Source organism: Trachurus trachurus, assembly GCF_905171665.1.
Source record: "Trachurus trachurus genome assembly, chromosome: 5".
NCBI classification, from domain to species: Eukaryota; Metazoa; Chordata; class Actinopteri; order Carangiformes; family Carangidae; genus Trachurus; species Trachurus trachurus.
Genome location: NC_139896.1, coordinates 16,580,988 through 16,597,201, shown reverse-complemented (window position 1 = coordinate 16,597,201; position 16,214 = coordinate 16,580,988). Strand labels below are relative to the sequence as shown.

Genomic DNA, 16,214 nt, shown 5'->3' with positions numbered 1-16,214 from the left:
ATCACATGGGCATCCAGGAATTAAGTGAAACAAAGACAGTAAACTAAGGTGTGGTGAGAAGGCAACAGGTTTTCCATGATTTGTCAGAGGTGAGGCCCACAGTGTGAGTGTCACAGCTGAAGCTCTTCAACATGTTTGCACTCTTACACGACGTTCAAGAACACATTGTGGTGAGGATGGCTGCTCTCAGTAATCCTCTTGCAGGCACTGAGACACTGAGACACTAACTAGTGAGTTAATCACCAGAGCCAGTTTGACAGTGATCCAGTAATGTCACAATACGCTTCCTTAAATTCTACCACAGCCCCAATTTCAACCACAAGATCAATAGAACCTTGTTCACAGATGACCTATGATGACGGACGGTGCTCTTTTTGCAAGGGGACACGGTAACCATGTTCTGAGAAACCTCGTAAGAAGTAAAAATCTCTAACAGAGGTCATGGGTCAGGCGGGATTTTTCATTTCATGTTGAACCCCTAAATGTAGGCTACTTGGTGTGATAAACGTGTTACTTAAATTTAGTAGAACTGACAGAAATAGTCGATAGATAGATAGATAGATAGATAGATAGATAGATAGATAGATAGATAGATAGATAGATAGATAGATAGATAGATAGATAGATAGATAGATAGATAGATAGACTTTTCAAGGTCCATTTAAAAAAGACAAACTCATTGAAGTAGTAGAAAAATGGCATGGCGTTTTGACATGGCAGACAGGTCGTACTATAAGGCCATAACAACCGTATAAATGACGCTAATAATAATGATGCATCTTTAAAATCGTAGACCATAGCTTTAATAAGGGGATGTTTTATCTCTCCTCCTCCACACCGCTGCAGTCTCTCCCCCGGAGCAGCGAGGGGCTGCACCGCGCCTCCGACGTCCTTGTCCGCTGCGCCAGCGCCGCGCCACGAAGAAGAAGACGAAGAAGAAGAAGCAGCAGTCGGAGGGTGGAGGAGCGTTTTGACATGGCAGACAGGTGGGTAGACTGAATTAACCACACGTTTATACTGAGATTTCTCTCAATACTTGGACACTTGTTCTCTAAAAACGCCAAATAATAGCACCCACTGCCATTTTGTATGTGTGTGTGGATTCAGCTGCTTTACTTTTTTTTATCCGACGTTAGCTTTTCTGGTCAACCATGCTGTAAACGTGCTGCTAGCTAAGTTAGCTGCTAGCTCGCTGGGGTTAGCTGCAAGTTGTAAGGAGTGGTTGACTGACGAGACTCACACAGGGCGCTGCAGCGGGCTTAGATGTGCGTTTAATTACTAACGTTACATTTATTTGCAGAGTTTTGCAAGGGTAAAAATAAAATAAGAAATAGAAATATCCAGATGAAACGCTTGTGGGTCTAAACTGCCCAGTCACGTTGGCGGATTATTAAAACTAGCTAGCTTGTTAGCTTGAATTGGCTGCACAAGTAGTCGGTCCAGATCAGATCCAGTAGCTAATAAGACAGAAAAGCTCAATTTCTGTCTGTTTATTTAGAGTTACGTTGATGCCGTTGATGCTTTCTACGTTTAAAAACGTGGCAAATGGACATATAACACAACTGGGAGACTTGACGTGATTTTTTTTTTTTTTTTTTTTTTTTTTTGGTACTGATCACATTTGTATGGGACAGCAGTGGACAGACTGCAGTTTAGCCTACTGCTTCCTCTCAAATAGGGTTTGACACCGATCAATTAACAGTGTCGTGTTTGGTCGGAGGTTGAAGGAGATGTAGGTGGTGACAAGAAGGAGGAAAAGGGGAAAAAAAAAAAAAAAAAAGATGGCAGCTGGCCTAACGTTACCTGCTCTCAGCTGGAAATGACCCTTCCTGTCTGACAGAGGTCCAGACAGGAGGGGACTTGGTTTTATGGTGTTGGCTGATGTTTGGTTTTTGAGTCCATCAAATTTATTATGAAGCATTTTACATCTCAGGCCGCAGTAATAAAAAAAAATATTTTCAGTAAATTTTTAAGCAGTAACACCTCAAATATGAACTGTATCTGCTCTGTTTGATGCCATTGTAAACTGATCCTCATTTGGTTTTATGGACTGTTGATCAGAGAAATAAAATTCATTTTTTAGATATCAAACTGGGATGTTAGAAACCATGATGATAGATGCTCGTTACTATTACTATAATATTTCAAATGTTAACTTAATAGTATGGAATTAAATTGGCAGATTAATAAATAATGAAAGTAATCCTTAGTTGCAGCCTAAAACAGTTATTCATACATTTTCATTATTCATTCTTAAATTCATTTAGCAAAAGTGCTCCACTTTGTCTGCTTTCGCCGCCATCTCCATTGAGGACTTATTGACCCCCCTTCTCTGCACCATCTTTGTAAATTGAATATCTTATTAAGATTTTGGACTGGTTTCTCCTCATCTCCGTGTTGGAGGAACTGCAGTGCACAGTTAACTAGTCTCTGATATTTGATTGATTACACAGTTTAGTGCCTTTGTAATTTCCCCCACACTATCACACTTGTTACTCTTAGATCAGTGTAACAAGGAGACACTGTGCGTCACAACTGTAACATCGTCTTTGCCGTGTGATGTGCTGTCAGTGTGTTTTTCCTGGAGCTGTATTGACTTTCATAGATTTTCATAGATTTATAGTATTTTCTTCAGCATTAGCAGAGGCCCCCTGTTATGTTGAGGTTGGTGGGCAGTCACAGCCTAATACTGAAGGAAACAATGGTCTGCTGTGGTCCCAACGAACCGAACAGCCAAACCTTCAAAATTTAGTTCATGTCAACACAAGGAATTCATCAAATGCTCTCCAGCCATAAGCCATTAACGCTGGATTCACATTTTATTTTATACAGTAGTATTTGTCATAATCAGTGTAGACATCTGAGGCACAGACCTCAGTGTTTGATCAGGATGGTGTTGAGTTCTTGCAGCACAATGGCTCTCTGTTTCCAGCTGCTGTCCATGGTACTGAAGTTAAAATGAGCAGCACATTTTCTTTGCTTTCGTAGCTTGTATTTGCATAAACTGTGGTGGTGCGACCTGCAGTTCACCCTCAGTATTTTGTCTAGATGAGGGTTAAAAGCTGTGCTGGTGGGTGACTACGTCCGTCATGGGGAACAACATAGTTACTGCTGCCTTGAGTTAGTTAAGCTTTAGATGGTGTTCAGTAACATTTTATCAGATTCAAATCCTGCATCAAATCAACGTAGTGAATCTGAATCTTTTGGAGTCCCTCATTGATACAGTCTTTGGTCAAATTCAGACTCCAGTTGCAGGGACATCTTAACCAGAGAAGAGCCAAGCCGATGTAAGCTACTGTTACTACAGCTAAAAATGAGATGTCTGCCACCTACATGTTTTCTGTTGCTCTTGGATAATACAAGATAAAGCAAGGAAGGATGGTGTCCAGGTATACCAAAATAAGTCAACATCTCCATTGTCCGTCTCCGTCATCCTCATATCCATGGCACTGTATTTTAGGGGACATTTCTTGTTGGCTAATATTATGGTAACAGATTTTTTTAACACTGGTGTGAATTCAGTACCCAGTTTATACTCCAGTGTTATCTACCCCAGAAGTGATAATATAGTCACACAAGGACAATGGTAATATTCACTATTATGGTGTGTCAAAGTGTGAGAGACCCACTGTTCATTGTGTAGTTATCACTTGTAACACTCTATTATGTTCATATAAGCTTTGTTGTTGTGTTACTGATGTAGATCCTAACTAGTCTCTGTCTGTCTGACTCTTCACAGCCCACGGTCCCAGCCCGTCTCCTCCCAATGCTTCTCCTCGGTCTTGGGAGTCCTTTCATTATCTCATCTCCCACAGCAGCTGACAACTTTGCTTTCACTGTGGGTTGAGGTAGTAGGTTGTATAGTTTTAGGGTCACACCCGCACTGGGAGATAACTATTCAACCTACTGTCTTTCTCAAAGTGCTAAGCACACGTCTCAGTCGTCTCCACGTGGATCCTGAAGGCCACTCTCTTCTGACAGCAGCATTTTAATGGACCTGGATGTCGTCGTGCTTCAGCTGCTCACCCAGTGTGAGGTAGTAGATTGTATAGTTGTAGGGTAGTGATTTTGCCCTGTTTGGAAGATAACTATACAATCTATTGCCTTCCCTGTGGAGTGGTATCTCCTCTGTTTTTATTTAACGATATCCTGCTTTGAATTTCAAATCTTTTTACTTCTGTGAGGCACCTTCCAAATAAATGGTGTGTATCCTGATTATCTGATGAAATGTATCAGAACACTAAGAGACCATTTCATTCACTTTGTGTGTATGATAAATGAATCAATATAATATTTTAATTGTACCACTAAAATAAATGAACTTTTCCATGATATTCCAGTTTATTGAGACGTGCCTGTACATCACATAGTAAATTATGATTATAGGTTATGTTGAATATGTTGGAGTGCATGTGAAGACATTTTCCTCAGATTTGGTCAATGTGTAACCTGAACTTGCTCCTGTTGTGTTTTCCTGAGCTTAATAATAAAATCTGACAGAATGTGCAAAACAGTTGTGGGCCAACAATTTGTTGATAGTGAAATCGTACAGAGTTGTTTTGAACTCAATGTACTCAATCAATTTAAGGCTGGAGTCAACATTGAAGTGTTAAAAGTTGTGTATATGTAGCATATTGACATTTAATGATTAGTGTTGTACTAATGCAGTTATATGTATATAAGATATATTTAAAGGGGTTAAGTAATTTACCAGGGAATAATAATAATCGTTCACCAAAAATATGAAATTGTGAACAAATAAAAGTATGATAAATTAGGGAAAGAGAGTTTTCAATAATGAAGTAATGAATGAGTTTTATGTGGGGTTAAAAGAAGCATATTTTCTTTTTCTTTTCTTTTTTTTTTGCTCTAATCACCACAATATTACAGCATTTCTTTATTTATTTTTCAGCTACCACAAAGGAATCATTGTATCACACAGTGAGTCAGCTTTAAATTAACCTTAGGCAGACATGTAGCCTAACCCTGGTTTTGTTAGTTTGCACTGAGTGATGAGTCTAAATAACTAAATTTAACTTATGGGGTTAACCAGCTTGTTTTTATTTAATGTGACATCAACTATCTGCTACTTCAAACACCATTATAATTTTACTTTTATCTGTGCCAACACAATCTACTAGGCCTAGTTGACACACACTCAGACTTTGCTGTGACTTTGCATGAGGGCAGGAAACAGCAGCTTTGAACAGGTTCATTCAGCCCCGCTGCTGCTGTGGGACATGGTGTAGTTCCATAGAAGTGACAGCAGGTGGTGCTGTAGTCTTTTAACTCCTCCAACCTGTCCTACCTACACAGGAGACCACCGTGAAGTCTGTGAACCTCTGAACAATTACCTTTTCAGCCATTAATAACAGGACAGTATATGGCTCCTGACTGATGCTCCTGCAGCTGTTCAGCCATTAAACAAAATGTTTTATCGCTCAAATTCACTGTTGACATTAATCCTACCTCCTGTGCTGATTTGCCTAACCCTAACCCTGGTGACAAATTAAAGCTGTAACTAGCCTAACTGTTGAGCATTTTTGTAGTGCATAGAGCTGGGAGGAAACTAATTAAACCAGTCATGCTAGTAAAAAAGCAGCCATACCATAACTTAAAGGCCAAATGCATTAATACATGCCAATAAATGAAAGTAGAGACGTGTTTCAACATAAAATACAATAATTCCCCATTATAGGCTACAGTCCAGCCCAGGTTATTTTATTCAATTACTGAGTTATTTTTATGGACACATTAGCTACACTGTAGGTAACATTTGAATGTTACAGCTGGTGGAGCTGGTGCTATTTTTAAACTTATTTATATCCTAGTGCTGGTTATTTTGTAGGCCTACATGACATTTGATGAGATAATGATCTTGTCTAGTGTGAACATGTTGGTTTTGTAAAAGGTATTGTTGGGTAAATATCAAGTTAAAAGTAGAAATTGTTACAGGTTTTCCACCAGTGGTGTGTTGTTAGTCCATTGGTTTAGGATAGAGGTGCAAATCGCATCAGATGAAATGTGATCTGATGGGGAGGGAGGTGGGTGAGGTGGGGGGAAGGTGGAGGAGGAGGAGGGGGGTCGGGGTGGTGGTGTCATAAACGTGCCAAGATAACAGAGAATCAGTGGGAGGGGCATTTATTGTTGGAACATTAATAAAAGAAAAAAGTGCGGGTGGCTGGTTTGTCAGTCTCAGTTGTGCTACTGTTCGGTGGCGGGATGGACTCGTCAAGTGCGCGGATGATCCGGTGTCCCGCGGAGGACTGGGTCTGTGTGGGCTGACAGGAGCTGCCGGGGTCGGACTCTTATGCAGCTGCGAGTGAGTGAGACTGAGGGACAGATGATCTGAGCGTGTACCTGCAGGCTGAGACTGCTGTGCGCGGCTCAGAGGCAGATCCTCCTGCAGAACACGCCCTGATAGAAAAAGGTACAAGACGCACACACACTCTCTCTCTTTCACACACACACACTAGACTACACATTCATACACACACACACTGGCCTGATCGAGCCGAGCCGAGTCTGCTTTACCTGGAAAACCACAGCTCCAATGCTCCTGCTGCTGCTCCACCACCACCACCACCACCTCGTACGGGCTCACACCACCGGACACCTACCAAATGAAATCAGGACGAGTTCACTTCCACAAATGCTGGTTTGTCCCGAGGATCTTTACCCGCGTCTGTCGCTCGTCGGAACACCTGGAGGTCCCGCGGGGACTCGGTAGAGACTCACAACAGGTTATTGCAGCAGTAGAGCATTGCTCCACCACCGGCCGGGCTGAGCACCATGAGTAGGAAGACTCGGCGATGGATTTTACATTTTTTCCTGTGCCTTGGGATGGTGTATCTGAAGATCGGGTGAGTGACTGGGGGATGATCCACAGGTTGTCTTTCACACACGCAGGTGCTGTAAGAGTGTGCGGAGCATGCATGCATGTATGCAGGGGGTGGGGGGGTTGAAGATTTAAGACAGTTGGAGAATTTAGAGATGTTTCCCATTGAGGTAAAAAGGTCCAAGAACCTAAACGCACCACATGCGTGTAGTTGATAAATCTGTCCCATTAGACAAAAGCCTTGTTTTAACCTCTCCACCTTCACCGCAGGGGTCTGTCGTCGGTGGTTGCGCTGGGAGCGAGCATCATCTGTAATAAAATCCCCGGTTTAGCTCCCCGGCAGAGGACGATCTGTCAGAGCCGACCCGACGCGATCATAGTGATCGGAGAGGGAGTTCAGATGGGGATCAATGAGTGTCAGTTCCAGTTCAGGCACGGACGCTGGAACTGCTCGGCCCTGGGAGAGAGGACCGTGTTCGGGAAAGAGCTCAAAGTGGGTACGTTGCACTTTGATTTGATTTTAACAGGATGTGCACCATGGGATAAAAAATAAAAAATAAAAAAAAAGCATTTTTGGGGTTAGGCTATGTGATGGGACCTCAATTAGCCTAGTGGTTTTATCTCATTGCATACACAGTAGATTTCCTAAAGGGGTGTGTGTTCACTTTTTGTTCTTTTGAAAGTTATAAACATAAGATACCCATTTTATTTTTGAGTAGCTATAGGGGCCCATGTTGAAACATGTCAGTGTATCCAAAGAAAGAAAATCTATAGTGAAATTAGGAGATACATTTTGGCACAGGTTGATAATTGTGCAAAACTGCCTAAGAGAATCATTTGTCTTATCAATTATTGCTATATCTGCTTCTTACTGTTTGGATCATCTGAATAAAAAAAATCTAAAAGTGGATGAAAAAGGCCCAATATCAAGCACTGGAAATTGCTCTAAAACGTCCTAAATAGAAATCGACAGACATTCCCCCGAGGTAGTTGACCTCTGACACTGACAGAAGCTCAGACTCTCGGTGGGAAAATAAGCCACAGATCTTATCCTGTATGTGGAATAAGGCTGGAGGCGATGCTGCGCTCCAGAGATGGGACAGTGGAAACAAGTCGAGAATCATATTTAACACACTGGTATTCCACTGTCTCGTCCTTTAACTTCACCCTGTCATCTCATCGACAGAGATGCAGAGCTTGGGTGTCATGTTTCACCGTGAGTGTCATTAAGGATTATAGCTCACATCATGTTGAAGCCTTTCATTTCTGCTGATTTCTGCATTGTACATTTATATTCTATATTATGTCGAAATGGTTGCAGTATTAACTGTGATGGATTTGTAAGTACAGAACAGTTGAATAGTTTGGTGTGCAGGCTATAAGAGCAAGTATAAGCCTCATTGGTGATACAGGTTCCTAACAATAAGTGATTGTAAAAGTTAATATGATACATTGGAGGCTTTTGTCAAATGAATTCAGTGTGTTTTTAACATACTGTGTTTGAGTGCATTTTCTTATCACACTGTAGCCGTCTCACAGCCTCTCACATGTGGACCTACATGCTCTTTATCTCGTCTCAGCTAAACGACCTTCATGTATGTTCATAAAATGCTTTCCCCCTCACGATTTCATGTTCAGACAAGCACTTTCTTCTAGGTTTACAAACTTACCTCCAGGTTCTGCAGCTTTGGCAGGGGATGTTTTATGTGGAACGATTTTAGGCCGCCGCTTCAGGGAGGAAACTACACGTTTTATGCACATCAGCAAAATTAAACAAAACTCAGTCAGAGGAGGTGATTGCAAGCACATCAGCGCTGCAAAATCCACACTTTGCTCCTACTAAGTTGAGAATCGAGCCGATTTCCAGGAGACAGTGGGTCGGTTTGATCGCTGTTCAGCTCCAGCTGTCCTGCTCCGAGACTGTCTGAAGCCATTGTTTTGTTCCAGTAGACTGGACAACTGATAACTGACAGAACACATACATTTGGGATTGGGGTTGTTGGCAGTGATGCAGCTTCTTTATCACATCATTTGTGCTCCCTATCCACCAGAGCAGAGCTGGCTAGTATGGGTACTGGCTGCTTCTATACCGAATGATAGATCACAGAGTGTTTGTTGCAAATGATCTAACGTATAACATATCTGGTTCATTAATGTAATAATTGCAAGATGCTGCTGTACTTGAGTGTTTGTCATTTAGAGATTCATGTCACATTGTTCTAAGAAAACTCAACGCTGGCCCGTACATTTCAGCGTCTCAGGATGTATGACCTCACATGGTTAAAAAGCTTCTGTGGTGGTTTAATGGTTAAAGATGATGATTTTATTGGAACATATTTTGCAACGTATGGTCATTGCTGGACGGTTTCCACGTGTGCTGCAACAGGAATTATCTCTGTTTTAATTAAAAAACACACTTGACTTGAAGTACTCAGATTTATGGAGTCGGAATCCATCTAGGTAGGGAGGCTCTGCGTGCCTCTCACATTCACCTCCACAGGGTGGATCCTCGTGTGATGGCAGCTGGGACAAGGGCCAAAATGATGCCTGGACATTAAATCTCACTAAATTGTCTCAGATATTTATATATCTTTACCAGTCATCTGCAATCAATAGAGTGAACTGTTAGTTGGTGAAGTTGTTAAATTACACTCGCAGGCTTTATAGACACATCACAAAGCTGAACCTTCTTTGATTATATCTCATAAGTACAATAGCTTCCCTCATTAGGTCTTAACTCCTCTCCTAGTCTGCTTCATTATATATATATTTTTTATTTATTTTAGAGCTTTCTCCTGAAGTTTATCCGTTTAAAGAGAGGATGATTAATGGACTAGACTTGGCTCAGCTCATGTATTTTATGATTTGGTTTGAGGCAGCTATGCCAGGTATGTAAGGAGGCTTGACAGAGTCTGAAATAGTGAATCCTGTTGTTGGCAATTGTGATTAAAAAACGTCTCTCATCCTTATCGCAGGCAGTAAGGAGGCCGCATTCACCTACGCCATTATTGCTGCCGGGGTCGCCCATGCGGTCACCGCGGCCTGCACCCAGGGCAGTCTGAGCGGCTGCGGCTGTGACAAGGAGAAACAGGGTTTCTACAACCAGGAGGAAGGCTGGAAGTGGGGCGGCTGCTCTGCAGACGTCCACTATGGCCTGGGCTTCTCCAAGGTGTTTGTGGACGCGCGGGAAATTAAGCAGAACGCCAGGACGCTCATGAATTTACATAACAATGAAGTGGGACGCAAGGTATGTTTGTCTGAGTCTATATTTATTTTATCCCATCCACATCACATCGTCACCCAGTTATAAGTCATTTACAGTTATGCCAGTAGTTACAAAGACTGAAGCAGCACGGGGTAATAAAATCTAATGCATGTGTGAGTGAGTGTGGTATCTCTTTGTCATGTCATAAAATCAGCTTCTGGCAAAGACTGGTACTGTTCTTTTCTCAAACCCAACAATGAATGTGTCCTACTAACAGGTAGCCTGATATATCCCAGTCCTCCCTGCCACAGAGCTCCATTGTTATCCATTCAAAGCACGTCGGTGACACTGCAATTTATTTTGACTTAGTGCCACATACAGCAGATTAATCCACTGCTGAGAATAATCTCCCAAACTGCACAATTTCAACCTGTTTGAGGAACATTTGATAAAAACTGCAGTGAGCAGCTGTTTTAGGAAATTTCTAAATCTTGATCCCCCACCCACCACCACTGCTTGAGAGTATCAATATGATTAAGGGAAAACGTCAGTATGAACATCGTTTATTTGTTTATGCTGTTTGTTTGCTTGAATTTGGCAGTGGTTCTGTTAACTCTTTCATACTGACAAGGTTTCATATTTATTTAGCCCCGCCCCCCTGTCCCTACAAGTTGACAGCATTGGTTCCTCAGGTTTGTGATGTATGAAACCCTGGCTGTCTGAATCCGACTGAGACTGTCATTGGTTCACTGCAGTTCGGGGTAGAAACACTCAGACAGCAGTGATGATTATTTCACTCATAATTTTTATCGTATTATATAAAAAATCATATGGATATTAACAGGGTAAACATATGATTATTATTAGAGGGAATTCAGAATCAAACCCAGACCCTTTTTGTTGTGAGGTGCCAGTGGTAACCACTCACAATCTTATACTGAAATAGGTAAAAACCAGGAGCCACTGAGGTTGTGACTGCTTCAATATCCTACACTAATTTGAAATGCAAATACAAATAATGTAGAGTGAAAAGGTAACTGAGTCTGAGAAGTTGCACGATGAAGGAAACTCAGGACTATGACCATTCTTATGAGAGTCCATTAGCTTGACTCTGATTTTATTTACTAGTGATTAAAGTCAGGAGCCAAATGACAGATCAATAGAAAGCACAGGATCAGCCACAAAGTGGCACCATAAGAAATGTACAGCTCTGCTGGAGATTAGATTTCAATCAGGGGAGAGGGACACGGTAATTCATTAAATTTATTTGATTCAGTTTGCACAATAGAAAAGATGAAGACCTAAGTGAGAGGTCTTTGGCACTCAGATGCTATCATGACATCATCATTTAAAGGGGCAGTTATTCTGCACAGAGCTGCACATTTCCACTAAAAATTCCCTCCAAAGAAAATATTGTTGTTTTACCTTTTTTTCCAAGCAACAGCAGATTAGATAAAAATCCCCAAACCCCCCCGGATGGTGCTTGATTGAGTCAGTTTTTTATAGTTATGACATCTCAGTGATGGAACATATGAGACCTAAAGTGCAGGTCAGAAGACATGCACCGTGAAGTTATGAGGCCAAGAAGGGAGGGATGTTTCAGGCAGAGTTGAAGGGCTTGGTCATGTCACAGATTAGTTTTCGACTTGGAGTTGTGCTTTTTTTTCCATGGTGTCGAATGCGATGCCTTCAAACTCCATGAGCATGATGATTGGCCCATAGACAAAATGTGATTGGTTTAACTGGAAGAGTGACCGCCACCAGTCAGCTGATTGAGTTGGAAGCAAGAGAGAGACAAACTAATTGTGATAGAGTAAGCATGAAGACATTCTTTCTGATTGAGCCATGCTTCATCAAACTGTTGTTTCCTCCTCTTCCTTTGTTTTGGAGTCTTGAAACGCAGAATCATTTTCACTGTTGAAAACAAGGCGCCACAAATCCCTGATTGCTCAGTGTGAAACAATTTGCTCGCAAGGGTCTGTTGAGTCCAATTTATTTAGAGGTTAATATAACGTGGCCTGGACATTAAATCACACTCAGTTGACAGTTTATTACACACGCTAAACCAAATGCAGCCTGGTACAACAGTCATGGGATGAATCTGATCTTCACTTTTCATCTGCAGGATATGTTGTAACTGGTTTTAAGAGGTGCTGTCAACTTCATAACTGACTGACACAAGTTATTTGCAGATCTTTCCTCACCTTTTTGAAATTGTACTAGCCTAATTGTTTATGCTAACTTATGCTAACGCTCTGCAGAACAAGGAATGAGATGAATCATTACTAAACTGGAAGGCCTTCAGGAGAGCATGGCCCTCCAACAAGGGAAAAAAACATACTGTAGCAAAACTACCCCCAAAATTTCCCATGTGTTACTCAGTTCAGCACTTTTGCATAATTCTAGTGGCAAAAAAACATAACCTCCTTGGTAAAACTGGAAGGCCTGCACTTTTTTTTTGAATGCTTGTTCAACAGGTATGAAGTCAAAATGTATTAATACCCAAATCCAAAATGTGCATTAAAATGCATTATATACAGTAAGTAACTTGTACTTCACTGTATGGATATAAAAGCATATTAACTGGCCTCATCATGGTTTTACTTGCTGACACTGTGGCAAGTGACATTTCCCTGCAGTAAAAACAGATAACCAGTTCATCTAATGCAAATGTAATACCTGATATTTCAGAAGTGTTGTGTTCAAGACCCTCAAAATGCCTCTTTTGAAAGGGCACTATTGTCTATTAGAGGTGTAAAAAATTATTATAGGGCTGCACTAGGAATGAATTTGCATAGAGAGACTTCATATCAGCGTTACAGTAACAGGTTGTGGTCGCATTCAATGACAAAGAGAAGCTGTTTCAGACAACTTCACATCTGAGGTCAGGCATCAGTCAGTATGCGATACAATCTCTTAATATACATTTACTAAACTGATACCTCTGTAATTATTGTAGCGAGGCTTTCATGTTTAAGTAGAGGTGATGTCAGAGTGTGTTTTGAGTGTCAACCTTCAAATTCTTGAGAAGAATAAACAATAGTGTAAAAGGTGCCACGGAAGGCTTACTGGGTCTCTGTTAGACAAACAATAGCAGCTTCGTTGGCATCTCACTTCACTGAACTGCATGAATTATATGTTTGTCAGATCTCGGGAGCATGACCATGCTAAGCTGTGTGCATCCAAGGCTTTTGACAATTACCCCACGAGACTCCAGAAAGTCTGAGGCCATATCAGAGTGGAATAATTAAAAAGCAGGGTGAGGCTTCTTTAATGCCAGCAAGGGTGAGGATGGAGGAGGGTAAGCTGAAGTCATTCAGCTCGAGGCGCAAAGAGAATACCCTGGCTGCTTTGCCAAATGCACCGAAAGGCACTCGAACCCTAAAAAGGCCTTTCACTGTTGCCAGTCTGCTCGCTATAAATGTCTCACTGTGGTGACAGAACACACTGTCTCTTTAGTCGCCGCTAGAACTTGTAAATGAAACCATCTTACGTCTGATTCATCACCTTGTAGGCCTACAGATTCATTCTATTCCCAGCATATAGAAAGAGAGGTTTTGCGGTCACACTTTTCCAAAGGTGTTGTTCACGCATTTGCACAATAAGAGCTCATTTGCATTTCCTCAGTTTTAGCAAATTGAACACACACATGCAGTAGAGTCCCTCTCCAAGAGTTGCACTAGCTAAGCCAGCTGACCTTCATGTTATCTCTGTGCAGATCTTCGAGGTGTGCCAAATGTTACTAGAACAAATGGATCACATTTTCATCATATAAAAAGTCATTTGTTTGGTTTGTGATGCCCTAGAAAATATATTTGGACAGACAGAGAAAATATCGACTCCTTAATTGTGTCTGATAAATTGAGATTACCCTGATGACTTTTATTATTATTTTCTTTAGCTGACAAAACATAACATAACTGTTTCACTGCTTAACTGATGTATGAAATCAATGATTCCTTTCAGACTTCTATTGTTAATATGACCCATTGAAAAGTATACAGTACAGTATATTGTTTATGAATATTCAGATTTACTGAGTAACACAACATGCACACAGTTAGAGGCTTTGTTCATGTTTTTGTCTGAGTGTGGCTCCTCTGTGTTTTGAAGCTCGTGCTCCTTGTAAAAGAATGGAACATACATAGCTACCAGCCATGGAGTGACATACTGTAGCAGCTCTGAGATCTCAGGAATGCTTACATTCATTTGGAATGCTAGAAAACCTTTGTCTCAACCTGTTGAACTATTCATGCAATATCACTGAGTATTTCTCTGAACTCATGTGTCTTACCCGCTCATTATGGAAAGACAGCAACAAACAACCTGTGAGAAATTGTGTGTAGTGCCGGAATTAGCAAACATTCCTCAGATAGTCAAAGGGAGGAATCGACTCACTGAAAGTATCAGGCGATGCTCTTATGACTCTGTTGTAGGCTGTTAAATATAAAATGGCAGTATTTGAACAACTTTCAGTTCGAACCTTTGATTCATCTGAAATTCACTTCTATGTTATAGGTTCTGGAGAAGGGCATGCGTCTGGAGTGTAAATGCCACGGCGTGTCGGGGTCTTGCACCACCAAAACTTGCTGGACGACTCTGCCCAAGTTCCGTCAGCTGGGATACATCCTCAAGGACAAGTACAACCATGCTGTGCACGTGGAACCGGTGCGAGCCAGCCGCAACAAGCGCCCCACCTTCCTCAAGATCAAAAAACCCCACTCCTACCGTAAGCCCATGGACTCAGACCTGGTCTACATTGAGAGGTCGCCCAACTACTGCGAGGCCGACCTTCTGACGGGCAGCATGGGAACGCAGGGTCGCCTCTGCAACAAAACGGCTCTGCAGCCCAACAGCTGCGATCTGATGTGCTGCGGGCGGGGATATAACACACACCAGTACTCGCGTGTCTGGCAGTGCAACTGCAAGTTCCTGTGGTGCTGCTACGTTAAATGCAACACATGCAGTGAGAGGACGGAGGTGTACACCTGTAAATAGAGATATTTATTGGACGTGTATTCAGACAGCTAGACTGGACTGGTGTGTACACGTGTGTGTTTTGTGTATTTCCGGAATAAGGCTCCCCCTGGCTGATACACACATCTTGGCATTACTGCAATCGCTACGACCACTCCCTCCAACCTGTGGTGACCACACTGATGACGGAGCACATCAGCCATCACACTGGACTCTAACTCTATGGACTCATACATTTGATTTAGATTTTTTTCTAATGCCATGTCATGCACCGGGATTGACTCCTCTGCAGGCCACCTGCTCTATAGACCTGACTCACCTCAAACAGCGATAGTTTCTTTTTCTTTTTCTAGACTAATAACTTATTCGGTGAGAAAACTACTGATCATTATGAAATTTCACTGTCGACTAAATCTGTTAAGGTTTTAAGTTGGAGTAGATGCCTGACGTTATAGTATAAAAACTATTCAAGTGCACTTATGAGTTAAAAAAAAAAGAACTTTCTTGTGACAATTTTTTTTTACAAGACAACTTAAACACTGGAGCTGAAACCTTAAGGAGTCTGAACTGAACTCGACTGACGGATTAAAAATTAAACTACTGATTCTGGACTCGGTCTAATAGTATTGTTTTCTGTTAGTATCTCCCTCCCCCCCTCCCCTCCAGTTTGCTGCTAGTTGTCTGGAAAGTTATGGAGACTGTGAGCGAGCAGCCATGATGACTCTTCAAGCTAAACTGACAGCACCAGGAGTAAACGTGAAAAGCTTCCAGACAGAGATTTCCCTCACTGTTGGTTGATAGAATATATTTTGTAAGAGATTATTTTTATATAAATATTGTTTTATTTATTTTCTATCTCTGTGTAAGATATTTTCCCTTAGCATTTCTTTACCCACTGAAACATTTCATTCAGGTCATGAAATATCTGATAAAAGAATTTAATCCCTGTTATTGATATTTTGGTCCTGTGGAGACATTTCAAAAAGTATTTCTCTTTTTTTGTGTGTGTGTGCATCTGAACTAATAAAATCATGTCTTAAAAAAGGTGGAGTGCTCTTAAATCAGAAGTTACTGTTGACATTTGTCATGTAGACCCACACTGTCTTTTCATTTGTTTTGTTTTGTTTTTTAAAAATAAATGTTGTCTCAGAATTAACAGATTTTGTGTTGAATGAACATTTTCCACGTTCTGTG

The 16,214-nt window shown here is 41.4% G+C and overlaps 1 protein-coding gene across 1 annotated transcript; it reads left to right on the top strand.

Annotated features, from left to right (window-relative positions):
* Positions 1-6,792: 6,792 nt before the first annotated feature.
* wnt7aa (wingless-type MMTV integration site family, member 7Aa) lies at positions 6,793-15,041 on the top strand (the record flags this gene model as incomplete). Its single annotated transcript, XM_083972719.1, has 4 exons — positions 6,793-6,863; positions 7,109-7,335; positions 9,814-10,085; positions 14,562-15,041. 4 exons carry the CDS (start codon positions 6,793-6,795, stop codon positions 15,039-15,041), a joined length of 1,050 nt encoding a protein of 349 aa, XP_083828845.1.
* Between the last annotated feature and the right edge of the window lie 1,173 nt (positions 15,042-16,214).